General features: G+C 55.6%; 2 protein-coding genes across 2 annotated transcripts; both read right to left on the bottom strand.

Moving 5' to 3' along the window:
• Nucleotides 1-1623: 1623 nt before the first annotated feature.
• LOC133755803 (complement C4-A-like) lies at nucleotides 1624-15010 on the bottom strand. The gene is made up of 41 exons (XM_062185891.1): nucleotides 14863-15010; nucleotides 14533-14731; nucleotides 14193-14394; nucleotides 13930-14000; nucleotides 13759-13847; nucleotides 13481-13563; nucleotides 13205-13301; nucleotides 12966-13071; nucleotides 12748-12880; nucleotides 12269-12384; nucleotides 11997-12173; nucleotides 11672-11854; nucleotides 11353-11538; nucleotides 11017-11175; nucleotides 10651-10777; nucleotides 10417-10488; nucleotides 9976-10173; nucleotides 9772-9883; nucleotides 9611-9681; nucleotides 9198-9337; nucleotides 8893-9102; nucleotides 8594-8645; nucleotides 8402-8491; nucleotides 8086-8295; nucleotides 7873-7948; nucleotides 7587-7743; nucleotides 7377-7493; nucleotides 7103-7274; nucleotides 6644-6876; nucleotides 6401-6568; nucleotides 5970-6029; nucleotides 5037-5130; nucleotides 4766-4952; nucleotides 4572-4662; nucleotides 4394-4468; nucleotides 3056-3158; nucleotides 2813-2902; nucleotides 2627-2725; nucleotides 2397-2480; nucleotides 2055-2187; nucleotides 1624-1888 (listed from the first exon to the last, which is right to left on the bottom strand). Exons 1-41 carry the CDS (start codon nucleotides 14925-14927, stop codon nucleotides 1747-1749), a joined length of 5229 nt encoding a protein of 1742 aa, XP_062041875.1. The 5' UTR covers nucleotides 14928-15010; the 3' UTR covers nucleotides 1624-1746.
• Nucleotides 15011-15984: 974 nt separating this feature from the next.
• On the bottom strand, nucleotides 15985-26881 carry STK19 (serine/threonine kinase 19). The gene is made up of 7 exons (XM_062185890.1): nucleotides 26692-26881; nucleotides 26407-26543; nucleotides 18907-19002; nucleotides 18496-18635; nucleotides 17236-17333; nucleotides 16995-17142; nucleotides 15985-16815 (listed from the first exon to the last, which is right to left on the bottom strand). The coding sequence occupies exons 1-7, from the start codon at nucleotides 26789-26791 to the stop codon at nucleotides 16770-16772; spliced, it is 765 nt and encodes a 254-aa protein (XP_062041874.1). The 5' UTR covers nucleotides 26792-26881; the 3' UTR covers nucleotides 15985-16769.
• Between the last annotated feature and the right edge of the window lie 47 nt (nucleotides 26882-26928).

Here is a 26928-nt window from a genome sequence, read left to right as displayed (position 1 = left end):
AGAGAGAGAGGGCTGGGAGGGCTCAGGGGCTGCCTGGGAGAGGCATGAGCTTAGGTCCACAGTGCCTCCCAACTCCTGGCCGTGTACACAGACTCCAGCGCCCAGGGATCCCTTCCCCCTCGGAACCCTACCCAGAGCACAGGAAGTGCTGCTGGAGAGCCTGAGTTGAGACCCTGGCCGTGCCACCCACTTGCTTGATGGGTTAGTCCCTGGGGGCCCTGCTGGAAGAGGCTCAGACTGGGCCTGGATCCCTGCCTACGACCAAGAGGTAGAGATGGGTAGGATTGCTAGGACTGTCACCTCCAGGCCATGTCTCACCACAACTGCAGCTGGGGCTTGGGGAAGTAGGTTTCTGCCACCACCGTGTGGGCCAGCTTTGTGGAGAAAGGGCTGATGGGCAACCACAAGGCCACGTAAGCAAGATGTCACCTCTTCCAGGAAGTTTTCCCTGCTGTCTCTGGCCCTTGCCCCAACAGGGCTAGAGTCCTACAGGACCATGGAGCTCCCTGCTATCTCATCGTTCACAGAAGGTAGAAACCGCCTGTCCTCTGCCTGCCTCCTCCAGTGATGAGCTCCTGCACCGAGCAGCTGTATCTCAGGACCAGAGATGGTCTGGAGATCGAACTCCCTGCAATTTTAAAAATTTGTATGCCAGGCTGCTGAACTATCTGTTTTCACTAAGCTGAAGTATGTTCTTGTGTTTTATGTTTATCTATTTGAAAGGCAGAGTGACACAGAGAGCTTCTATGGTCTAGTACACTTCCCAGATACCCACGATAGCTGTGGCTGGGTCAGGCCAAAGCCAGGGATAGAACCCTATCCAGGCCTCCCACATGGGTGGCAGGGACCCAAGTAGCTGAGCGATTGTCTGCTGCCTTCCAGAGCAAGAAGCTGGATGGGAAGCAGCAGTGGGACTCGATCCCAAGCACTCAAAAATGGGGTGGAAGCACCCCAAGTTGCAGCCTAACCTGGTGTTCCCACCCCAGACCTCAGGTTTCTTGGATGGACTTCTAGGTCACCCCGATGACCCCAGCGGAGCCACCACGAGGGAAAAGCTAAGCAGCAGGGTGGGGAGAGTTGGCCCCAGTAGAATTGACAAACATACCAAAGTCAACCTTTCTGCTTGTGTAAAGTCAGTGCCTGGATAAAGACATCACCAGGCCTGGGATTGCACAAGTCAGGAAGTTACCTAATGGCATTGATAACAGGATCACGTGTCAACAGACTTTCAAAAGCCCCCAGAGCTGCCCAGGGCTGGCTGGGCTGAGGACAGAGAGGGGGGTGTGCTCATAGGCAAAAGGGCTGCGGTTCAGCTGAGCACCAGACCCGCCCAAGGCCTCCGGGACCGGCAGCTTCCAGGCAGCGGTGGCTGGAAGTGCGTGAAAGGGGAGGCCTCGCAGTGGACTCTCGTCCTCAGGATGCGCTGTTGGCTCGCAGTCCTGCTCGGGGTGGTCCTGGGCTGGGCTGAGCTCCTCGTGGGTCACCTGAGGGAGGGACAGAGCGGGACAGCCAAGGGTGCGCTGGGCCATGAGAGTGGGAGATGGTGCAAGCCTGCGCCGGGCCCCCAGAACCTGGTATGGGCAGTGGGGGCCCTGCCGTCAGTCCTAGAGACACACACGCGGACACTGGTGCCAAAGGCCTTTATTATGCCCCAGGGGGCTGGGTTCGAGGACCAGGAGCAGCAGCACTTCCTGGCATCCCCTTCGCTAGCTCTGGCCTCCTCCTAGGGAGGTGGGAGAGCGGCACTCACACCTGGCACCCCTGGGTGCCGTACTCCTGGAGGAAGTTGTTGAGCTGGTTGCAGGCTGCCCGCTGGCGGGTGCTCCGGCACAGGCGATCTGAGGGCATCTCCTCGATCCAGCTGTTCGAGTCCAGCAGGTACTGGGGACTGCAGGGGCGAAGGGGCAGTCAGCAGGGCTCAGGAGGCTGGGTAGGGCGGCGACAGAACACACAAGGTGCCTGGCTTCCAAGGGGACAGGGGATGGCAATCTGTCCCCTAAGGAAGGTGGTCAGGTCTGGGGACAGCAAGAGACCGAGGGGCCCAGGCGACTCACTCTCCCTTGAGGTCCTGGGTCACGCCGTCCAGACCCATGATCAAATACTCTTTCCCAGGTTCCAAGTGAAGGCGGCAGGAGGCCCGGACCAGGAAGTTACGGTTCTGGCCAGCAGTGGCCTTGGTGTCCTTGGCTGAGGGGAAGAGAAGGCGCAGCCCCTCTTGTATAACCCCTGTGACTCCCGGGCAGGCGGGGCCACTGCCTCCCTTTTCCCCCTGGGCCCCGCCCAGGGCTTCTAAGAGGCCCAGGTCATTAGTGCTCATGAGCCCAGGCGGCCAGGCCCCGAGCCCAGAGCTCAGCCTCCCCGCCCCCCCCCCCCCCCCCCGCCAGCTCTGTTCCTACTGAAGTGCAGGATTTGGGTGAGGGTGGTCTCAAAGAGGCGGAAAGCTGCTCTGCTGTCTTCTCGGAGGACCTTAACCTGGAAGCCTGAGCGGCATTAGGAGAAGGGCAGGAGGGTTAGGTACTGAGGCCGGGGAGCCCCGGGTCGGTGTCAGAGCAGAGGCCGCCCGCACGGGCCCGCGAGGGGAGAGACCGAGCCCTGGGCGCCGAGTGCTCAGGGCAGGTGCACTGACCGTACTCCACGCGGGGATAGTAGCAGGCGAACTTCATCCTGTAACCGTCCTCCTCCAGCAGGCCCCGCTCCAGGGCGCGGCGCTGGCGGGGGCACTTCCCTGGGGTGCAGGGCCCAAGTGAGGCCATGGGGGCCCCGAACACCCCTTCTCCCCCCCACCCCGCCCTGCACAGGTCTGGCCTCTCACCCTCAGCGCACTGGCAGACGTCAGCAGAGCACAAGGTGGACAACAGCCTGCTCTTACTCGGCGCCCCATAGAACACAGAACACTTGTGCTCTGGAGAACAGAAGAGGAGGCATGAGGGTGGGGGCCCTGCTCTCCGCTTCCCCAGGACTCCCTGACACCCTTCCCAGCCCTGGATTCCTGAGGTCCCGAGCGAGGGCACCTATCTCAAAACTCCCTGGCAGCCAGGGTGTCCCGGGGGCTCACCGGGGTTGTAGTAGTCATACAGGGCTGCACTGGCCGGCTGCACCAGCCCCACCGCCACCTCCTGCACAGCTCCGAAGCCCACGCACTCCCGGGTCGTGGGGACCTGGCGCCAGGTGGAGAGGAGAGATCTAGACCCCGTTTCCCGGGCCTGGCGGGCTGCCAGGCCTCATCTCCTTGGCCCATCTCTCTGCAGTTGCCATTGGCCTTATCTTCGGTGTCCTTCACATTCCTGTGCCTTCCTGCTGCCAGAATGCTAAATGCTGTTCCCAAGGACCCTGCTGACTTCACCACCCAGACAGCGACCTTCTCCCCATCCGAGGCCCCGGGCGCTCCGCGGAGTCTCGCGTCATGGACATGTTCTGAGACTCTCGCTAACAGGAGGGTCGGTTTCTGGCCGTTCCTAGTTCTGGCCTGGTGGTTCCTTATAGCCCCTCTCTCTCCCTTCCCAGAACCATGGCCCCAGCCCTGTCTCTTCCTTCCTTTGTGGCCCGCTGTGGGAGTCTCCGTCGCTCCCTGGCTTCCACCAAACCCGTCCAGGCTGCTGATTCCCAAACTGGGCCTTCAGCTGCACGCCTCTGTTAGGACTGTGGTAGGACTGGTAACCTGGCCAACGTGCTCTGTCTGCCCCCAAACCCACCTCCAGTCGCCTGTGAGGTTGCACCGCTCTGGCCCCATGCACCTGCTCATGCCCACTTAGGACTGCCCAGCCCGGCGCCCAGACAGTCTCCCTCCTAGCGGGGCTGCCTCAGCGTCAACTGCCTACCCAGATGTCTTCCTGGCTGTGCATTTTTGGTTGTGTTCAACCCAGACTCTCAACGTGGCCTGCGTGCACACACTGAGCAGGGCGTCTTCACAGGCCCACAGATACCGGTTCATGCTACCCCAACACCTTTCTCACGTTTTCTCCCAGCAGCCACAGTAAATGTTCAAGAAAAAAAAAAAATTCAAGGGCTGTCAGGATGGAGAGCTCTGTGTTTTAGCCACAGAAGGCAAAATACAAAAAGACAAATAGAAGTGTCATCTCTGATCGCCAGTGCTTTGTAAAAGAAAGTACTCTTGAATACCAAAGACCAAAAGCACTAGGGACAAAGGCAGCCCCTCACATCGAACAAAATCAGCTTCACCGAAGGCTCTGTCAAGTCCTCTGGTCGCTCCCTGGACCTGGACCGCACTGTCCTTGTGTCCTTGTCCCCTGGAGGCCTGCCCCAACCCTGCCGTGACTCGAGTGATTCACGTCATCCTGTCTCCCTTATGTCGCAGGTTCCCCAGAACACTGGCCACTGAAGCTACTGTCCTGTGACCCAGCCCTGGTAAACCTGGTGCCCTCTCCCCACTCACCGAGTCGAAGTACAGCAGGACGTGGGGCCCCTCCGTCTCAAAGTGACTCACGTAACGGTCAGAGAGGGAGGTCAGCTGTGAGGAGGGAGACGGTCACAGGTTGGTGGCCCTGATCCTGCACCCGGGCTGGAGCAGGGCTCCCGAGAGCAGAAGGGTCGCTCTGGGAGCTTGCCCTCACCTTCTCCAGGTCAGCCTGCAGTGCGTGGAATCCGCTCAGGAGCGTGATGTCAGCGATGGCCATGCCAGACAACCCTACCTTGCCATTCCGCCTGCGGGGGAGACATGTCACCTGCTGTCCAGGTGCTGGCATTCCAGACACCCAGCCCCCGTCTCAGCCCCCAGGCCCAGCCGCTGCCTTGGCTTGGCACCCACCGGATGCACACGGTGTACTGCACTTTGGATTCCTGCTCCTCGGCCAACTTCGGCGCCTCCCTCCTCCGGCGGTTCCTCCGCCCCTCAAACAGCTGCAGGGGTGTCACAGGCTGCCCACGGGCATCTGGGTCGTCCCTGGCTGGACGTTCATCATACTCGTAGTCCTCGTAGTCCTCGTTTGCTTCCACTGTGCAGGCAGCGTTGTGAGGAGGGGTTGAGACGGCCACACGGCCCCCACACCAACCCCTCAGGCCCCTGGTCCGACACTCACTCGTGTACTCCACGTGGCCTGTGACTGTCACCTCAATCTGGAGGTCCCGGCAGGTCGTGTTCTTCATGTCCAGGACATTGTAGGCACGAAGGATCTGGCTCAGCAAGGAGTGGGGAGAGAGCATGGGTGGCTGGGAACTGGGGCATCTCCCTGGGCTAAAGGCTTTGAGGCCCCCGGCCCTGCTCACTCCCCCCATTGAACAGTCCAATATGAGCGGGCACCTATGCACCACAGGTGTTAGGTAAGACATGAGACAGGGAGGTGAGGAAATGGGGGCCTGCACCGGGAGGCCAGCCAGCTGCCAGCGCAGAGGAGGCCGGGAAGGAAAGTTCAGGAAAGGGTTCTGGCTGAGGGGGGACATTCAGCCAGGGACATCTGCCTGGTGTTTTGGGACAATCGGTCTCACTGCCACGTGGACCATGGCTCTGAGGGTTGAGATGGGAGGTAGGGCTGCGGCTTTCTTAGCATAAGTGACACAAGTGACGGTGGCCCGACCAGAGGCGTTACTGGAGCCGTAACGAGGAGCTCAGGGAAGGGCTACTAAGGCGGCTGGGCTCCAAGATGGAAGGCGCTCCTGTCAGCCAGATGAGGGGAACAAGAGGAAGAAAGGGTTTGGGACCGGCCTTGCCTGAAGGCCTCTGGGACAAGTGGGGCCTGTGGGTCAGGGAAGGGCCTGGACTGGTGAACAGGGTTTGGAGCCAGAACTCCTGGGCTGAGGGGTGGAGAGGGAAATGACAGGCGCTCAGGGAAAGAGGGAAGGTGGGGTGGACACCCCAGGAAGGAAGCAAAGAGAACGCCACGCCCAGGGTGTCTCCCCCTTCCCCGGGCACCTGGAACTCTCCCCACGGGGCTCCCACTCCACACCCGCCTCCTCCCTCCCCTGCCCGGCCCCGCCTCTTTCCTGGGACCCCACCCAGCGCCTCAGGCCCTCACCTTCAAGGTCCCTTTGCTGTTTCCTCCCACCTGCACTTTAATATTGCTGCCCAGGGAAAACTTTGAGGAAGAGAAATGAGAGAGAGACATCAGAAGCTCACAGGAAGACCTGTTTGCTGCCCCACCAACCTGCCTCCTCTCCCCAACACTTCACACCTCCACAGACCCTACCCCTTCATGCGCGTTATCTCCCTGCAGCCCCCTAAAAGCGTGTGGGGTGGACATAGCTGTGTATCAGCCCACAGATGAGAAAGACCAAGCTCCGAGAGCCAGTAACTTTCTCTGGGACACACAGCCAGCCAATCGGTCCTCCCACGAGGACCCCAGGAAGCGGCGCCTCGGGGATTCTGCAGCTGGGAGGCTGGGCATGGCTGCCGAGCTGGCCGCCATGGGCCCAGGTGTCACAGCAGGCAGGCAAAGGCGGGTCCCACCTGCAGCTGCTCTTCCAGCCCCTTCGTCTGGCGGTTGTTCAGCTGCAGTTGGTGGGCCTTCACTCCGCTGTGGCCCATGGAGCTGAGCGTCACATTGAGTCCCCTCTCCTCGGTGGTGTGGGAAGCGATCCAGTATAAGGACAAGGCATCCAGGGCAACCACTGTGTCCTGGGGAGGGGAGGCCGCGACTCAGGCGCTTGGTCTCAGGGACGCCCGCCCCCCGAGACTCAAGGCAGCCTCTACCTGGGTGCTGCGGAATCCCCCCTCGAAGCCGCCCTGATGAGTGAGCCAGTCTGCGATCCGGACAGTCGTCTCTGGCTCACCCTCCCGATGTAGTATGTGCAGCAGAGCGTAGGCTGTGGTTTCTATCCATATGGCCGGGGCCCGGGGCACAGGCTCTGCTGGGCTGTGAGGAGCCAGGCTGGGTGACACGACATTGCTCTGAGAACCAGGGACCGAGCCCCAGTACAGGTGATCTGGAAGGGAAGGGAAGAGAGACCCACAGGGGGACAGGGGCCGGGGAGGGAGAGATCTCAATTGCCAGGCCATTTGCTGCCCCGCTGTCAGTCTGTCCCCAGGTCATGCCTGCTGTGTGCTGTAATCCCTTCTCAGATCTCCATTCATTCTCCCCCTCTGGGCCCACCCACAAATCCCAAGGACCCTGAGCCCAGCCTCACTGTCTCAGGCTCCCTTGCCCCTCACCGCCAGTCTCCTGGGCCATGGCCATGAGGTTGTTGTGGGCAACGTCCTGCAGGTCCTGGGAGGCCTTGGTCAGTGTCAGGGCATAGGCTGTGATGGCGGCTGCGTGGGCACCCAGAAGCCCAGCACTTGCTTTCTCCCCCAAGAATGAGTTTGCCTTTGAGATGGAGGTGTCCTGGAAGCAAGTGGGGGTGAAAGGCCGGGGGCTGCACACCTGGGTTCCCGGGGGGAAAGAGCCCGAGCTGCGGCCAGCGGCGGCACCCGCGGGCATGCTTACCACTCGCTGCTTCAACAGCTCTGCATCCTTGTCCTGGAACACGGCCAGCCCGTGGTGAAGGGCAATGACCACAAAGGCTGTGAGGGCCACAGTCTCGTCGTTCCCCACCAAGCCGCCCTAGTGAGGGAGAAAAAGATGTTCACCAGGCGTGGAGGGGCCCAGGGTCCTCCCCGCAGCACTGCCTGGCCCAGCCGCCCAGCAGAGCCGCACCTGCATGCCCCTGTGGATAACTGGGCAGGGGTCCAGGAACGAGCCGTCAGCCTGCTGCTGGGAGAGCAGCCACCCGGCCGTCTCCTGCAGCTTCTCAGGTGAGCCACCCACTTGCTCCTGGGCCAGGCTCAGAACCTTCAGCACAAAGGCCGTGAGCCTAGATGGGGAGGAAGGGCTGGCTAGGGACGGGGTTGGGATCCGGCCCTGCTCCCCCGGGCACCCGGCCATTCACCCTCCCGTGGCTGTGACCCTTCTCAGAGTCCTGGACCCACTCTCCCAACCTCACCAGGTGCTGCTGTCCCGGTGTAACCAAGCCCCATAGGAGCCGTCTGACTTCCGAAACTGCTGGATCCGCATGTAGCCTTGGAGAGGAAAGGTGGCTGCCAAGGTGACCCCCACTCTGCCATGCCCCAAGCCCACCGGGGACCCCCCTTGGGCTGTTCGTTGTCCATGAACGGCCCTCCTCAGCCCCTCCCCTGCCTGCCCCTGCACCCGGAACCTTTCTGGATCAGATCCACAGCGTGGTCCTTAGTCTCGGGGGGCAGTGTGCTCCACTGCTCTGTCTTGTCCAAGTAGCGGGAAGCAGCCAGTGTTGGAGCCAAGTAGATCATGGTTTGTTCCCCGCAGCCCCGGGGAAGCCTCAGGAGGGAGGCCACGCCTCCTGGGGACAAGGCCCCGTCGGAGCCCAAAGTGTCCAGTGGATCTGAGGCTGCGGTGGAGGGAGAGGGTTGAGGCCCAAGGGCCAGAGGGTCACGGGTTGTAGATCAAACAGGGCTCCACACGAATCTGAGGGCGGCGAATCTGAGGACTCCCACCTGAAACCCTGACAAAGCTGCTGAAGTCTCCATCCGGGATGATACTGGGATCAGATGTGCCGGGAATTTCCAAGGTCCTGCCTCGGTGGTCTGCAGAGAGGGGGAGGCCGCCGGGCTCTCCTGTGTCCACAACCCCCGCCCGCCCACAGCAACCTCCTCGGGAAACTGACAGCAGGGGTGGGGATCACTCACCTAGGGGGTTCAGTTCATAAACCATCTCTTCCCTGTGGATGGCCCCTTCCTTCTGTCTCAGGGAGAGGAGGATCATGAGAGAGCGCACAGATGACAGCCTGCCCCTCCCAGCGTAGGCTCCCAGGACGCAGGGTTTAAATCTCACAGACGGAGTTGGATCAGAATTGTGGGAGATGTAAACAGACCAGAGCATTAGGTTTCATTGCTAGGCCCCTGGCCTGACCAGCACGGAAGGTGCAGAGGGTGGGGGATAAATCCGGGTGCCCCTGGAGACCTGGATTCCGGGGTGCTCTACTCACCTCAATTTGCAGGATCTTGGACACTACATCCCCTACAGGGAAGTCGAAGGACCCTCGGGCCACCACCTTCAGGGACACAGCAGCGGCTGTCGTGGGCACCACAGAGAAGGCAACAGGCCGGGCAGATCCCGCAGGCACAAGCACTTGCTGGGCCAGTCCTCCGCCCCCGGCCATGCACAGCCCCTCCACGGGGGACACGTGGACGCTCACCTGGGGGCAGGGAAACAGGGATCACCAGAGCCCTGGCCCACCTAGGCCCCCGCCTCCTCCCTGCCCAGGCTCCCCGCAGCCCCACAGGGCCTCACGGTCAAGTTCTTGTTCAGGTAGTTGTAGAGGACCGGCCGCAGCTCCAGCTGCTCAAAGCGGCGCACGGAGACGGGCAGGCGCAGGTGCAGGTGGAATTCGCGGAACACTCGGAGCTGCACTGGTGAGGCCACGCACAGGCCTGACGGAGGTTGGGGAAGGTGGAGGGGCAGAGCTCAGAGGCAGGGATGGGGCAGTCATTCAGGCTCCAGAGCCGCAGGCGGCAGTGGCCCAGCTGTGCCCTGAGCCTGCCCCTGCTCTCTGACCCAGGCCGGGACGTGCCACAGACTCGCCTGGCCCTCTGGCCCTCCTTCCTCCACTAAAAGCCGAGGGCTATGCGGGGGCCTGGGTCGAGGCGGGGGGGGGGGGGGGGGGGGCAGGGAGGCAGCCTGAGGCCCAGGCGGGACGGCCTCACCTGTGCTTTTGGACAAGCTCACGCCATGGATCTCCCACGTGGTCAGAGAATCGGGGAGGAACAGTGTCAGCCTGCGGTGAGAAAGATGGAAAAAGCCCTTGGCGCGCGGGGCGGCCCCAGACGCAGCCCAGAGGCGAGGCCAGACCTGCCGGTGCCCTCACACTTTGGAAGCGTCCACCGTTTCCACTCTCCAGAGCCAGTTCTCTGGGAAGAAGCTGCGCACAGGGATGTCGTCTTCGTCAATCAGGTCCTCCTCCTGCACCATCTCCAGGGCTGGGGGACCACGGAGGACAGGGATGAGGAGGGGCTGAGGTCCTGCCCTCCCAGGCACCCCGCCTGGCCCTCAGCCGCACCCGGCCACTCACCTCGGGCAAAGCCCCCCCGGCCCTGGGCCCGCTGCTGCTTGCGCAGGCTCTCAGCAAACTGGCAGCAGGACAGGAAGGGCTCCCGACAGGCCGGCTGTGGCACCCGGGCCGCGCGCTGCTCACAGGAGCGCACCATGGGCAGCCGCGTCAGCCCATCCTGGCAGCAGCGCCTGGCTTCTAGGGAAGCATACTGGCCCACTGCGGGGCCACGAGGGGGTCAGTACGAGGGAACAGAAAGGGGGACACAGCTCAGCCCCGACTCCCACTCCTAGATCCACAGGGACTAGGAGAGATCAGCAGGGCGAGAAAGGTGGCTGGAGAGAGCCGACAACCCCACCCCACACACACCTGTAAGCCCAGAATTCGGGTCTCCAGCCCTGCACACCACGTACTGGCTCACTGAGGACCTGCACCCAAGCTGCGTGGGCACCCATCACTCACACTTCTCGCTAATTGCCTTTTGGAAGTTCACGTTTCTCTTTTTCCTGGTTTTCTTCTTGGGACAGCTCAGGCCTGGCAGACAGCAAGACTGCAGTCAATCGCACAGAGGATGGCCTCCCACCATCTCCCCTCCCCCTGCCCAGCCCTGCCTGCCCCTCCTCGCCCTACCTCACCCCTCGGCCCTGCCTCCCTTCTCTTCCTGGCACCCACTCCCCTTCTTCCTTTTGTTCTTACTTCTTCTCACTGAGGTCAATTGGTCTCCATCAGAAAAGGCCAGCCCAGCTGCCCGGAACACCTCAAGGACATCATCCCCGCCCCCGGGACCACAGCCGAGGTCGTAGCTGTTCATAACCTCAGAGACCTGGCAAGAAGAGGCAGGAATGCTGGAACACGCATGGCTGAGGGGCGGGATCGGCCACCGGGCTCCTGGTGAGAGGGTAACGTGTGGACACAGGAAAGCAGATGAGGGGCAAGGCTCGCGGGAAGACTGGGAGGGGTCTGTGGCGAGGCTGAGTGAGATCCAGGGGCGCACAGAGGGTTCAGGGCAGCGAGAAGAGGAGCCAGAGGAAGGCGGGTGGGCTGGGGAGCATGTCAACAAACCTTGGTCATGTCAAGGGGCTTGTGGGACCTGCCGCCCACCGCATACAGCGCTGTGTCCACAGCCCCCAGCGCCACCAGGGCAGGAGAGTCGGTCTTCAGGTGGAGCTTCATGGTGTCCCCATTGCGGTACTCCTTGGTAGTGTCCACATGCAGCTCCAGCTGGCAGAGACAGGAAGTGGGGCGCAGTAAGAATGAGCAGAGCTTCTCACAGGCCCATGCATCCTTGTGCACCCCAAACTGTAGCCACTGCTAGCAATCACCCTGTCCTCTCTAACCTCCACTGCCTACACACACACACACACTCATGTGCCATCCATCTCTTCAGAGCCCAGTTACCTTGCCCTCACAGTCCGTGGCCTGGACGTCCACTCGCAGTGAGTTGGCCACTGGGAGACCTCTGTGATAATAAAAGGCCACAACGTGGAAAGAGGGAGCCAGGTGCTGGCTCACAAACACAGAAACTGAAGTCAGGGTCCTCCTGGGCTCTCGATTCATTGACACAATCTCTCCTCTGGACAGGATCTGGGCCAAGAAGAGGAGGAGCGAGAGTGAGTTTCTCTTTGCTGTACATGCCCAGCCCTGGGACCACCCCCGGCCCCGCTCAGAGGGCTCTTCCCTGCATCCCTGCCCTTGTCCACTCCCCAGCCACGCCCACCATGTAGTAGTAATCAGAGGCATCCCCGCTGACGCCCACAGCTCGCAGGTTCAGGGTGACAGTGTCCCCAACACGAGGGCGTCGAGCATCCAGACGCTCGATAGACAGAAATCCAGAGCTTCCTGGGGGCGGGGCTGTCACGGTGAGCCTGGCCGTGGCTGGCTTGCCGGAGCCTGCTGACACCTGCAGGGAGGCACAGGTGGGGCCTGGGTCAGCGGCGAGGACCCACAGACCACTCTTTTGCCCAAGCTGGGCCATGGCCCCTCGGGAACCTGCTCGCCCTCCTTCCCGGCCCTCAGCTCCCCACGGCTCAGAGCAATCCTACCAAGAGCTGCAGGCTTGCAGTGCTCGGAGGGACAACGATGGGAATGCTGACGTGGCCGCTGTCGTCTGTGTTTTCCTCAAAGTCTTGGGTTTTAGAAACAGACCCAGAAGAAAATGTGGCAGAGACTTTGACAGGAACGCCAGTGGCTGGGGAGCCAGACACTTCTCGAACCAGGGCCTACGTGGACGGGGCAGGCAAGGAAGACAGCAGCCAGTGAGACCCTGTGCCCTCTAGACAACACCCCGCCCCTACCCTGCCCCTTCGGAAGAAACCTGCAGCAGAAAGGGGGCCCCAGGCACGAGATGCCGCTTGGTGCTGCTGAGATCCAAGGAGAAGGGAGATGACACAAAACGCCAGGAAGTGAGCTCTGCCTCCTCCATGTCACCCCCTGCAAGACAAAGGGCAGAAAGAGGGAGCGCAGAGCCCCAGGAAGAGAGGAGCCGGAGCACCAGGGGGCGCTAGAGCACCTCCCGCCCCCAAGACAGCTTCTCAGGGCACAGGCCAGGACCTGGCGCCCGCACAGTGTCTAACGTTACCTCTGCTGGATGAGTGAATGAACAAATACAAATAAATAAATAGATACAGGGAAGACCAGCAGAATGCCCCAGGGACAGAATCGGTGCGAGCCAAAGTCCCGCGGGCTCTCCCGGCTTTGGGTCTGAGATGAGGCGGCCGAAGTCGGGGTGCCATCAAGTGCTGGGGAAGAGGTTGGCTCAGAGGTCCGAGGCTTTAATAAGCAAATGTCACCCACCTGGAGACTCGATGATGGCTGCTGCGACGTAGAGACGCAGCCCCAGGAGGTCAGGAATGGTCATATTTAGCTTCCCCAGTGCACCCTGGACCTCATCCTTAGAGAGGGAAATGTGACTCTGGCCATCCAGCAGCTGAGGCAGAGAGAAACACAGGACATGGGGTGAGATCGGAGCCCCCACGCTGCACTACCCTCACCTCCCCCAGCCTCCTTCCTACCTTGTTCTGAGCCTCCAGCCCCCGAAGGAAAGTCTTCTCACCATCCTCACCCAGGAGCCCAAAGCGCACATAGGCCACCCCCTGCACTGGCTGCCCGTAGATGTACCTGTCACCACAGGGAGACCGCGAAGCTGGCTGGGGAATGAATGACCTGGGAGGGGAAGGGGTGCTCCACAATCCCCCCACTCCGCAACCTGAATGGGGAGCCCAAGGAGCAGGCCCAGCAGGGGGAGCATTACCTGGCCTGCACGTCCAATTGGATTTCATCCAGAGAGTCGGCTGTCGTCAGGATATAGGGCTTTCTGGGGGTGATCTTCACCTCAAAGTTGGGAAGGACTGGCCCAGGTTGAGGGGTAGGCAGGTCAGACTCTAGTAAAAGGACCTTCCAAGACCCCCACCCCCAGGGCTGCAGCTCCCACGTCTCCATGGCCCTGCCCCGCCCCTGCCTCCTCTCCTTCCGCTCCTTATTTCTTTCAGGGCAGGAGCTGCCTGTCCCTCATGTCTCCGGCTCTCACCGTATTTCTTCACCTCAAACTGGGTGCTGCTGTTGGATTCCAGGCTGTCTGAGAATCGGGCCGAGATCCTCCAGGTCCCTGGCCTGAGGATGGAGAAGGAAGGGACTCAGCCCACCTGTGCTGGAGGCCAGTGGCCTGCTCCCTAAGGAAGCAGAGCCTCGGGCCCCAGGGTCAGGGCGGGTGGGGATGGGACGCTGTGTGTTGGAGGTGGGGCGCTCAAGAGGAAACAGGAATTGGGGTCCGGTCACTGGGCGGCGATCCCAGTTGGAGGAGCTCACTCTGAGATGTCTGGGATTACGAAGTCGTCCTGGAAGATTAATGAGCGGACGTACACTTCCTTCTTCTTCACAAGAAAGCCCTGAGAGTTCTGCAAGGAGAGCAGAGGGGTCTCATGTCGAGGGGGTCATATCAGCGGCCAGGGTCAGGAGGGTCAGAGGTCAAGGACGCACCTCCACTGTGACTGTGACGACATCCACGGAGGGGCGCATCTTTTGATCCAGAGCAAAGATTCGGTAGCGGACTGAGAGTGGAACGGGAGGGGTGAGCAGGAGTTCCCGCACAAAGGGAGGGAGGGCCCAACCCCGGGTGGGGGGGGAGCTATGACGACCCTCCTGCTTGGCACTTGTTTTTGGGTCATCTCACGGAAGGGACACCAGACATGTCCTCCAGGGCTGGGAGAAGTTAGGGCAGAAGCTCTGAGGCCCAGACTCACCCCGCTGGCCAGGGTTATAGATAGGCTGGTCAGTCTGCAGGAAGATGTGCCCCCGGCGAGAGGAGAAGAGCAGGTTGACGCCCTGGATGTTTGTCAGTTTGGACAGAGAGTCTTTCAGCCATGGCGACTGGGCCACCAGCTGGACCTCAGGGCCTCTGAGAAGGTGCTGGAGACCACAGCTCTTCACGTGTTTCAGAGGGACCTGTCAGGAGAGGGAGTGAGTCAGGGCAAAACAGGAGAGGAAGGACAAGAGAGGTGAGGAGGAGGACAGCCACTTACAAGGCAGAGGGGAGCAGGGAGGGAGCACCCAGAAGCCGCAGGACAGGGTGGGGCCGATTACCTGGAGGCTGAGGAGTGCGAAGCTGTTTTGTGAGCTGAGGGTGAAGTCTGCTTTCGGAGAGCAGGGGGTATTTTTATAGCTTGGGTTTCTCAGGAACACAGATCCTTTCACTGTCTGTCCCGAGGGGGCATCCTGGAGCAGCACCCCCACTGAGAGGGGGACCCCCAGACGAACCACAGAAGGAGAGAACAGGAGCAATCTGGGGGGGGAACGGTGAGGGTCAGCATCAGACTTCACTCAGACCCCACCACCCCAGACCCCTCACTCCTCAATCGGGTCCCACAGCCGGGCCGGCCCCCACCCAAGCACCCAGCACCCCGCCTGCCAGACCTGGGCTTCTGCAGCGATAAGACGAAGCAGCTGGACGCCCAGATCAGCCCCCAGAGGAGCCTCATGGCTGGAAGACCCACGAGGGATCAGATCTGTTTGTCTACCTGCTCCCTTCTGGTCACCCTAGGGTTTGGGGCAGAGTTGACTCTGGACCTTGCTCCTCTCTGGTCCCAACTAAGCTGGGAAACCACGTGATAGACAAGAAACGCAACTGGCCCCAGGCCCAGTGTTGGGGGGCAGCCCAGACACCTAGGATTCTGGGGGAATCTGAGAGAATCTTGGCCGAGACATGGATCCCGTCCTTCCTGTTAACCCTGCTCATCCCAGAGCCTGGGTGCTTCCCTGTAACCAAGTGCATCTGTGTGCATGTACCTGTGCACACATGCTCATGCAAACATGGGTGTATAAAGGTCCAACGTGGCCTGGACACGCAGGATTTTTTTTTTTAAAGTTTTATCTATTTTAATCTATTTGAGAAGGACAGAGAAACTCCATCTGCTAGTTTACACCCTAAATGCTCAAAACAGCCAGGACTGTGCCAGGCCAAAGCCAGGATCTAAGGATTCCACCTGGGTCTCCTACCTGGGGAACAGGGACCCAAGGACATAAGCCATCACTAGCAGGAAGCTGGGTCAGAAGAGGAGGTGGGACTCAAACATAGGCAGGTATATGATGCAGGCAGCTTAGCCAGATAGACCACAATGCATGGCATCACACCAGGGATTCAAAGTTCTAACGAAAACAAGGATGGGCTCTTTTTTCTTTTTTAAGATTTACTTTGGGGCCAGCGCTGTGGCATAGCAAGTAAAGCCACTGCCTGCAGTGCTAGCATCCCATATGGGTGCCGGTTCAAGTCCTGGCTGGCTCCTGGCTTCGGATCGGCGTAGTTCTGGCCATTGGGCCATCTGGGGAGTGAACCAGCGGATGGAAGACCCCTCTCTCTGTCTCTCTCTCTGCCTCTCACTGTCTGTGACTCTACCTCTCAAATAAATGAATAAAATATTTAAAAAATACTTTATTTATTTATTTGAGTTAGAGTTACACAGAGAGAGAAGAAGAGTCAGAGAGAAAGAGAACTCTTCCATCCGCTGGGTCTCCCATGTGGGTACGGGGGCCCAAGGACTTGGGCCATCGTTCACTGTATTCCCAGGCGCATCAGTAGGGAGCTGGATCGGAAGTGGAGCAGCCGGGACTCTAACCAGCACTCATATGGGATGCTGGTGCCACTGGCAGAGGTTTAACCTGCTATACCATAATGCCAGCCCCAGGGATGGGCTTTTCATTTGCCTCTTACTGGCATTCCAACATGACTGAACCACACCAGGCTTTGCTTTCTGTAGGCCCTAACAGAGACTAGATTTAGGTCAAGTGCATCCTTACCACCTCAAAGGGAAAACTGATCTAAACATAAACATCAACTCTTTTCCTCTCTGACAGTGAAGCAAAGTTCAGGCTTTAGTGGGCTTTACCTCTAACCCCAAACAAGGCACCCCAATAAAGGACAACCCAGAAAACATCACAGGCAAAAGTACTTTATTTGGCTCTTTCAACTCAACAAAGAGGGAAAAGAACGCTGCCCTGCCCCAGCCTCCCGGCAAGCCCACCTTCCTGTCCCCAGACCAGGTAACAACAGCACCTTCTACGTGCAAGGCAGCAGCCACAGCCTCGGCACGGCTTCTGCCTCCACTTTCATGGAAGGGCAAAGAAGCATTACCCAAATTCCCCTGCTGGGTTGGCGCCCAAGCAAACAGCAGCAGTCCCACCTGACCCTTTAAACCAATAAGAGAGCCCATCACTCATCCTGGCTCCCAAGTTTTCCAAGGTAATCCTGACTCAGTCACCCTTGGGCAGCACGCCCAGGCCACTGTTGCCCCATTCTGAGGAGGTGCACAATGACAAGCAGATCCTCACGTGTCTGGCAGGTGGAGGAGAGTTCCAGAGGTAGTGGCAACACTATGCAGGAGAAAGACAAGGCTGCAGTCAGTCACGTAGGCCCAAAGTGTGAGAACTCAGAACTTGTCACGGGTGCTCCCAGGCTCCAGAGAATGAAAGAACTGGGCTTCACAAGTCATGAGCCAGGGGAAATCCAGCTTTGCTCTGTCATCTGCCAGAGGCCAGGGTGCAAAACTTACCAGTCCACCAGCTGGGCCCCGATGAGGTCATGCACGTGGTAGGCAAGGCCAAGCCGCACGGCAGCAGGCGCCCGCCGGCCCAGGAGCTCCGACAGGAGCAGCTCCCGGTACTTGGTCTTCCGGATCATGCCAAGGACAGCCTGGCGTCCTGCAGATGTGGAAACGCGTGAGGTCTAGAGGCCTGAGGAGCTACCAATATGTGTTCTTGAGGGACCAAAGGCTCGAGCTACAGAGAGGATACCTTTAACAAAGTACTTGATGAATCTCCCAGCTCCAGGCACAGCCAGCCACCAGCTCCCAGCATCGCGGACAGTGAGGACCCCAGCGTTCACCAGATGCCTGGGGGAAGCCAGGAGAGGTGAAGCCTGGGCTCTGAGAACCATCCACCCTCCCAGACCACAAGCACTTGGGCACGTGGGTAACCATCAAGAAGGATGGAAGAACAAAACCCCGACCTGGGGCAGCCCTCTGCTCACAGCACACTGCGGATTGCTTGCTCCATTCCCTCTACCCGGGCCTCCCTCCCCCCACTTTCTCTTTTCCTGTAACTATTACTCATTCATTGAAACAGCTGCTGTTTCTGGAAGCCCCGTGATCACGTGCCCTACTGCACATCCAGGCCTACCCCCAACAGAAAATAAAGATCTCTGTGCCCACTGCTGCCTGTGTACGCCTCACCACGTCTCCTGCCACATCTCTCTCTCTCTCTCTTTTTTTTTTAATTAATCTATTTGACAGACAGAAACAGGTAGAGAAAGATCGTCCTTGGATTGGTTTCTGCTGGTTCACTCCCCTAAATGCCCACTACAGTTGGAGCGGGATTAGGCTGAAGCCAGAGCCCATATTCAATCCTGTTCTCCCATGTGGGCGGCAGAAATCTAACTCCCTGAGCCATCCCCTACTGTCTCCTAGAGTGGGCACCAGGAAGATGCTGAAATCAGGAGAGCCAGGGCTCGAATCTCAGCCCGCCAATAAGGGATGCGGCATCTTAATCTCTGTACCAAAGGCCCACCCCTCCTCGTCTTACTGCAAGTCTCTGTTTCTCCACATGAGACAAAACGTTAAAGATGCTTTCACATAAGCCATGGGTTACAAAGTAGGAGACCAGGGCCAGAGACAGCCCCTCAAAATTATATTTGTGTTTAGCCCTTGTCTAGTGGTGGTTGTTGTTTTTGCTTTGAATGCCAATGATATTTAAGGGAACCCCAGCTCACACCATTCTCTATCCTCTCAGTCTGAGCATAAACCATAAACATCAGGCATTTATGGTTCCTGCCAGGCTCCAAGTGCATTTGGGAAGTCGCCCAGCTCTCCCGAATTCCAGTCTGGGGCTGTTTCCAAAGCCCCAGGCAAGACAGGCCTCTGCTAGCGGGGAGGAGCACAAGCTTAGGTCACGTTATTCAAAACAAGAGCCGGACTTTTTTTTGGCAGCTTCACCAGAAAGGAAAGGGCAAGGCTGGGGGTGCCAGATGCCTGACTCAGTTGGTCCCCTGAGTCTCACGTGATCTCTGGGTCCCTGAAGCCAAAGGTCTGTGTCATTTGCTCCTGCTGGAAACTAAGGTCCCCACAGGATGGAAGCACTGAAGTCAGAAACTTCTGCACTGCCCCAGCATACGGTCGGCCTTCGCAGGCCTTGAGGACCTAGAACCAGAGAAGAGACAGCGTCTGCACCCACCCTCACTCTCCACTGACCCAACATCCCCGGGCGGGCGTTCCTCTTCCAATCTCCCCTCTTGCTCAGATTCCTGCTCCCCTGCCCTCACTTCACTCTCTCACCACAGCCCTGCGCCCTTTTCACAGGATGTGGGCTAGGGAAATGGTCTCTTTAGTTTTTATTTGTTCCCCCTTTCCCTGCCCTCTCCCCCGCCCCCAGCCCCCACCGCCCTCGACACCCACACGCAGTCACACGTACTCTGGTCCTGTAGTCCTCAGTGAAGACAATCCCATGGGCATCCAAGTCAAAGCCCAGCTGGATGATCCTGATCTCCCCCTGCTCTTGAAGCTCCTTCTGTCTCCACAGAGATGGGAGCAAAAAGAAGAGGGTCAGGCTAAGATGCCCTGCTATTCTCTGAGCGCTTTGGGCAGGCAGATTTTGTCAGTATGTGGGGAATTTACTGGGCGGGAGATAATCAGGAGTCAACCAGACAGCTTCTTCCATCTGGTTACCTACCCCCATCTAGCTGCCTCAGGAGTTGTCTGTCAAACACTCAATATGTACTTTCTGAGACCAGTCCTATGCCAGGCACTGAGATAAAACAAATTAAGATATAGCCTCCGGCTGGCGCCACAACTCAATAGGCTAATCCTCCGCCTGCGGCGCCAGCACACTGGGTTCTAGTCCAGGTTGGGGCACTGGATTCTGTCCCAGTCACTCCTCTGCCTGTCCAGCTCTCTGCTGTGGCCAGGGAGTGCAGTGGAGGATGGCCCAAGTGCTTGGGCCCTTGCACCCGCATGGGAGACCGGGAGGAAGTACCCGGTTCCTGGCTTCAGATCAGCGCGGTGTGCCTGCTGCAGCAGCCATTAGGGGGTGAACCAATGGAAAAGGAAGACCTTTCTGTCTCTCTCTCACTGTCCACACTGCCTGTCAAAAAAAAAAAAAAAAAATACAGCCTCCAAGGAATCAAGAATTTATATTTGGGTAGGTGGAAGTAGGGAGGATCATGGGATCAAATGTTTAAAACAAACAAACCAAGACCTTTTTTTTTTGCAATAATACACCAAGAACTGACCCATTCATTGAAAATGAACTAAAACGCTGGATAAAAGATTGTTTTTAAATTGCTTAAGCATTACAGTACTCACAGGGTAATGCAATTAACAGAATAATACAATGTCTAGGTGATGACAAGAATGGAAAAGATAACTGGGACAGGAGGACACCTGCTAATCTAGGCAATTCTTCCCAACACATATTCAGAAACTGGGCCTGGGAAACACAAGTCAAAAGAAATAGGCAATGGAATAGACCCAAAAAGACGTGCAATAGTGGAATTATCAAAAAAGACAACTTTTTCAAAACATATTTATTTATCTATTTGGAAGTCAGAGCTACACAGGGAGAGAATGAAAGACAGAGAGATATCTTCCATCCACTGGTTCACTCCCCAAATGGCCACAATGACTGGGGCTGGGCCAAGCCAAAACCAGGAGCCAGGAAACTCCTCCAGGTCTCCCACCTGGTTACAGGAGCCCAAGGATCTGGACCATCCTTGCTGCTTTCCCAGGCACACCAGCAGGGAGCTGGGTGGAAAGTGGAGCAGCTGGAACTTGAACTAGCACCTATATGGGATGCTGGCACTACAGGCTGTGGCTTAACCTGCTACACCACAGTGCCAGTTCCCAAAAAGATAATTTTTTAAAAATGCTCACAGTGCTGAAGTAAGGAAAACCTCAGCAGGAAATTATAAAAAAATGACATAGCAAGTTTGAAAAACACCTAACTAGAATTCTAGAGCTGAAAAATAAAGTAAATAAAATTAAGACTTCAAAAGATTGTTAAGGCACAGACTATCTCCTACAGATTATCGGTCTCTAAGAGAGATTAAAAATTTAATCAGAATACAGTAAGGAAAGCCAAAAATATTTAAAATATAGGAAAGAGTTTAAGAGATCTATAGGGTAGAGAGAAGGTCCAATGTATGTTTGAGCCCCAGAAGGAAAGAAAAAACAGATAATAAAGTAGGGGAAATATTTAGAGAGACAACAAAACCACAATCACAGAAGTATATTAACCCAACTCTCATAAGTTCATAGAACACAGAAACAAACTAATCAGTGAGAAAACAGAATATTTCAGTAACTTCAGGCACGAAGAAGCTAGTAACTAGATAATACACATTATTTTGAAATAAACAACAAACACTTAAACTGGCCATATAGCACACAGAAAAGCAAGTCTCAATAAATTCCAAATGACTTAAGTCATATTGTGCATGTTCTCTGGCCAAAATGCCATTTACATACAAATCAATAACACAGTAATACAAAAATGTTTGAAAATTATGACATACATTTATTGTATTTATGTATCATTCATTCATTCATAAATTCAAAAGGCAGAGCAACAGAGAAAGAGACAGAGATCTTCCATCTACAGGTCAACTCCCCAAATGGCCACCATAGCCAGGTCTGGGCCAGCTGAAGCCAGGAGCATGAAACTCTGTCCTGGTCTCCCACGTGGGTGGCAGGGCCCAAGCTCTTTGGCCATCTTCTGCTGCCTTCCCAGGCACATTAGCAGAAGGCTGGATCAGAGGCAGGGCAGCCACAACTTGAATCTGCACTCTGACATGGGATGCCGACACTGTAGACAGCAGATTAACCGTCTGCATCACAACACTGGCCCCTAACATACATGTAACTGACCCAATGAGTCAAAGGAAAAGATCACAAAAGAGCCAAGAAGAATTTTGAACTAACTGATAATGAAAATACAAATGAAAACTTGTGGAATATATGTGTGTGTATATTTATATATATACTTATATATACACACACACACACACACACTTGTACTCAAAGGAAAACTACAGCATTGTGTGCCTTAGTAGAAAAGAGAGGATGAAAATTAACGGAAAAAAGAGGGGAAAAGACAACACGTATAGAAATCAACAAAGTCAAAGGCTGACTGAAAAAGCATTAAACTTGATAAACCACTGGTGACACTAAAAAACCTGGTAGTGACAAGAGAAAACATAGATAATCAATATAAAGAATGAAAAACAGGTCATCACTACAGATCTTAAAGATTAAAATGAGGTTACAAACTTTGTCAATAAATTTGAAAATTTAGATGAAATTTATCAATTTTTAGAAAAATACAAATTCTTTTGTTAGAATGGACAAATTGGAATATATTCCTATAATAGAGATCTATGAGATGAATCAACTCCAGCTGTGTACAACTTGGAAGAATCTCAACAAGCTATAAACACAGCATCTGCGTCCATTCCTGCTGCTATAACAAAATACCTAAAGCGAGGAAAGAACAGAAATTCATTTCTCTCATTCTGGAGAATCTAGGGCAGAGCAAGTTCAATTTCTAGTGAAGGTAAAGTTTGTGCTTCCAGGATGATAGCTTGTCACTGCATCCTCTGGAGGGGACAAACACTGAGTCTCACAGGGCAGAACGGATGGGAAGGCCAGGTAGCTCTTGGGAGCCTCTTTATAAGGGCATTAACTCCATTCACAAGGGCAGAGACCTCATGATTTGATCACTTCCCCCAAAAAAACCACCTCTTAATACTATCACACTGGGCATTAGAGGTTCCAACATATGAATTTTACAAGGACATCTACATTCAAACCATAGCATTCCACATCTGGCCCTCACAAATTTACACCTTTCTCACATGCAAAATGTATTCACGCCATCCCAATAACCCCAAGAGTGTTAACTTGTACAAATTCAAAGTATTACAGACTGAGTCTCATCTAAATGCCACCTAAATCAGATACAGGTGAGACTCAAAGACTTGTTTCACCCTGAGACAAACTGCTCTCTGTCTGTGAACCTATGAAATCAAAAAAGTTACATGCTTCCAAAATTCAGTCAGAATGTAAACCCCAACGTGATGGTATTAAGAGGTAGAGCTGTTAAGAAGCCATCAGGCCAAGAGGGCTCTGCTCCCACGAATGGCATTCCTGTCCTTATGAAAGAGGCTCCCGAGAGCTTCCTGGCTGATAGAAGCATCACTTCTGCCATGTGAGGACAAAGCAGCAAAGCTCAGAAGCAGGCAGCCCAGTTCTCACCAGTCCCTGAATCTGCCAGTGCTGGGATCCTGGACTTCTCATCTCTAGAATTGTAAGAACTAATTCCTTTTCACAAATTACCCAGTCTCAGCTATTTTGTTGCAGCAGCATGAACAGACTTTAAGACATACAGCATGATTCCATTTATAGTTCAAAAACGGGTGAAATTAAGTTTTGTTGTTTATGAATGTATACATAGGTGATAGAAAAACCAAGGGAACAATTATCATAGCAGTTCGGGTAGCAGTCAGCTCTAAAAACATATAGGCCATTTTATTTTAAAAGATTTATTTGTTTATTTGAAAGGCAGAGACAGAGGTCTTCCATCTGCTAGTCCACTCCCTAGATAACCAAAATGGCTGGAGCTGAGCCGATCTGAAACCAGGAGCCAGGAGCTACTTTCAGGTCTCCCACATGTGTGCAGGGGCCCAAGACTTGGGCCATCTTCCCAGGCCATAGCAGAGAGCTGTAGAGGAAGTGGAGTAGCTGGGACTTGAACTGGCACCCATATGGGATGCCGGCACTGCAGGCAGTGGCTTTACCCACTATGCCACAGTGCCAACTCCAGGCCATTTTAATCAGAGGGATAAATGTGGGATTTTGACCATATACTATAGAACTATAGTTCTATAGTCTTACAAGTGGTAGCAAAATGCTTTATAAGCATTCTTTAAATTGTGTGTGCACGGCCCACACTGTGATGTTGTGGTTCAAGTCCTGGCTGGTCCACTTCCCATCCAGCTCCCTGTTAATGTGCCTGGAAAGCAGTGGAAGATGGCCCAAGTTCTTGGGCCCTTCCAGACACATGGGAGACCTGGATAAAGCTCCTGACTCCTGGCTTCGGCCTGGCACAGCCTTGATCATTGTGGCCATTTGTGAACCAGTAGATGGAAGATCTCCCCCTGCCTCTCCTTCTCTATAACTCTTTCAAACAAATAATTGTGCATAATTTTAATAATATAAACTAACATCAATATATTAAAAGCCACAAATATTTTTGAAGGAGTGGTTCCATCTGATGCTTCCTCTGGCGAGACTGGAGCCAGTATGTCTTCCTCTTCTTCCCTCTTTTCATAACAGATCGCCATTAACCCTCTGCATGCTGACGCCAATGCACAGATTTCAGTTTTTCTTTTACCTGACCTCTTTACAGAACACTGCCTTGAGTTACAGATGCTAACACTATCAACTATTCCCACTTTGTTGAAAAATCTCTTTACTTTCCCAATAGGCTTCTTCCTGGTTTCCTCTTAACACAGGCAATTCCTTCTCAGCCTCTTTCACTGATTCCTCTTATTCTGCCTTCCTCTCATAGCAGTGGGTCTCAGCAAAACTCACTTGAGGCAGTAGTTTAAAAATGTAGATTTCTACATCCCATCCCATTAACCTTAGCTGAGTTCCAGGAACCTACATATTTTGAATAAGCAGCCCAGATAATTTAGACACAGGCAGAACTAAGACCATACAGCACACTGCTTTAAATGTTGCTGTCTCCAAGAATTCTGAATTTGGCTCTATTATCTTTCACTCTATTCCTGGGGTCCTTAGCCTTAGACCTCAGAGAACATGTGACACATCCCTCACAGACACACACATAAACTGTACATTACCTTGTGTGGACGTGGCACATGTGCATTTTTCTGGAGATAGTCATAATTCTCATCACCATCTAAAGTTTGTAAAAAAAAAAAAAAGGGGGGCCAGCACTGTGGCACTGCAGGTTAAGCCATCATCTGTGATGTCAGCATCCCACATGGGTGCCAGTTCAAGTCCAGTTGCTCTACTTCCAATCTAGCTCCTTGCTAATGTGTCTGGGAAAGCAGCAGAAGATGGCCCAAGTCTTTGGGCACCTGCACATACATGGGAGATCCAGGTGGAATTCTGGGCTCCTGACCATTTGTAAAGTGAACCAGCAGATAGAAGATCTCCCTCCCTCCCTCCCTCTCCCCCTGCCCCCAGGGGCAGCACTGTGGCATACTAGGTTAAGCCTCTGTCTGCTTATGCTCTAGGAAAGCAGAGGAAGATGGCTCAAGTGATTGGGCTCCTGCACCCGTGTGGGAGACGCAGAAGAAACTCCTGGCTCCTGGCTTCAGATAGATTCAACTCCAGCCATTGAGGCCATCTGAGAAGTGAACCAGAGGATGGAGGATCTTTCTCTCTGTCTCTCCCTCTCTATGTCTGTAACTGCCTCTCAAATAAATCTTTAAAAAAAAAAAAAAAAAAAAAAAAACTCTCTCTCTTGCTTCCTCTATTTCTACCTTTCAAATAAATAAATACATCTTTAAATAAATAAATTTTTAAAAATAAATAAAGGGGACAGCGCCGTGGCATAACAGGTAAAGATGCCACCTGCAGTGCCAGCTCCCCATATGGGTGCCAGTTCAAGTCCTGGTCGCTCCACTTCTGACCCAGCTCTTTGCTGTGGCCTGGGAGAGCAGAACATGGTCTAGTCCTTGGGCCCCTGCACCTGTGGGAGACCCAGAGGAAGCTCCTGGCTTCGGATTGGCATAGTTCCGGCTGTTGCAGCCATCTGGGGGGGTGAACCATCAGACGGAAGACCTGACTCTCTCTCACTGTCTATAACTCTACCTGTCAAATAAATAAATAAAAAATATTAAAAAAAATAAATCTTTAAAAATAAACAAATAAAGTTAGTAGGGGGCCGGCACTATGGCATAGCAAGTAAAGCTGCCATCTGCAATGCCAGTATCCCATATGGGTGCCAGTTTGTGTCCCGGGCTCCATTTCTGATAACAGCCTGGGAAAAGCAAAAGATGGACAAGGTGTTTGGGCCCCTGCCACCACATGAGAGACCTAGAAAGGCCAGGGCTGGGCCAGGCCGAAGCCAGGAGCTTCTTCTAGGTCACCAGTAGCTGGTTGGTCTCTCTCCCTGTCTCTCCGTAACTCTGACTTTCAAATAACTAAGTGTGTGAAGAGGTTCAAAAACCATTCCTTGATTCACTCTTCCTACTGATCTCACCTACATCCACAGACTGAATCTCTACTCACAAACCCACAGCTTTTAATTCTTTTTCACCAACTCAGAATTCTCCCCAAACTTCAGATCCAACTGCCTACTACATTTTGCCTTCGGATGCTCCCCACGCACCTCCGAATGAACTTGTACAAAATACACCACGTGCCCTCAAGAACTCGATGTGTTCCTACTGTCCACTAAACCTACCACTCGGTTGGTCTGTCATCTGGAAAAAAGGAGTTTTCTGAGAGGCTTGTCCTGGGAAGGAAAAGGGACTCCTCCCTCTTCCTACACTGCCCTACCTCGGGCCTTCACCAGTCTAGGCCGTGCCATCGGCCTCACACCCCAGCTCCCTCTCCTGCCAGCCCGCCACGTCATTGATGTCTCAGGCCCCCCAGATCTAATCGGCCCGCTTCCCCAGCGTCCCCAGCGCGCTGTGACTCCTGTTTCCCCCAAAGCCTCGTTCTTCCACCGCCTTGGTTTGGCACGCCCTCCACCGTCCGAGGGTCTCTGCACAGGGTTTGCGCCAGTCTCTGCGGCACCTCAGTGTCTGGCACAGCGCCCGCCCCAAAGGGCCTAATGCTTGCTCAGTGTCTGAACGGCTGGGACGGCCGGCGGACTGGGGAACTTGGCGATCGCGCACGAGGCAGGGAAAGGAGCTCCGGAGGTCGTGCTGACGCCCCTCACCAGCTGCCGGTCGGCCACCGTCCGGTCGGGCAGGAGGCTGTACACTTGGCTCCTCAGCACGATGGGCGGGAGAGCATCCTCGAACAGGCCTCGCGGAAACAGCTGCACCAGCTCGGCCACGGCCTCGCGCGCCGACCCTGCGCGGAGACAGCCGGTCACCGAGAGGGAACCGGGGCGAGGGCGCGGGGGCCACTGCGGCCGCGCGCTTCTTCCCACACACCTGCTCACCTAGGCGAGGCCCGCCCGCTGGGGTCTTCAGCCCCGCCCCGGGGCTGCCATGGTTACCTGACTCGCCCCTCAGAGGATCCGCTTCTGCAGGCCCTCGCTCCCGCCGCCTCTTCAAGCCGAAGCTCTCCGGGATCAGGCGATGCCTCTTCAGGCTCATCGCCCAGGATTCTATGGTCCCGAAGGAGGGAGGGGGTTGAGGGAAGAGAACTTGAAGATAGGGTCTTCCGGCGCAGAGTAGTGACGTCACCTCCCTGGGTGACGCTCCTTGGAGACCAGGTGACCCAGTGTTAAGTA

The sequence above is a fragment of the Lepus europaeus genome, chromosome 3 (assembly GCF_033115175.1).
Source record: "Lepus europaeus isolate LE1 chromosome 3, mLepTim1.pri, whole genome shotgun sequence".
Lineage (NCBI taxonomy): Eukaryota > Metazoa > Chordata > Mammalia > Lagomorpha > Leporidae > Lepus > Lepus europaeus.
Note: the sequence above shows the minus strand (reverse complement) of the source record. Positions and strands in the feature narration are given on the sequence as shown.

Bases quoted from the DNA above. Each gene is read 5' to 3' on its own strand.
- STK19 (XM_062185890.1), bottom strand. From the start codon at position 26,791: ATGAGCCTGAAGAGGCATCGCCTGATCCCGGAGAGCTTCGGCTTGAAG. The intron at 26,544-26,691 runs GTAACCATGGCA...GTCTCCGCGCAG, and splicing joins TCCTCTGAGGGGCGAGTCAG to GGTCGGCGCGCGAGGCCGTG. The intron at 17,334-18,495 runs GTGAGACTCAGG...GGCTTCCCCCAG, and splicing joins TTCAGGGACCCAGAGATCAC to GCATCTGGTGAACGCTGGGG.
- LOC133755803 (XM_062185891.1), bottom strand. From the start codon at position 14,927: ATGAGGCTCCTCTGGGGGCTGATCTGGGCGTCCAGCTGCTTCGTCTTA. The intron at 12,881-12,965 runs GTAGGAAGGAGG...TCTCTGCCTCAG, and splicing joins GGCTGGAGGCTCAGAACAAG to CTGCTGGATGGCCAGAGTCA. The intron at 4,469-4,571 runs GTGAGGGCAAGC...CCCTCCTCACAG, and splicing joins TGCAGGCTGACCTGGAGAAG to CTGACCTCCCTCTCTGACCG.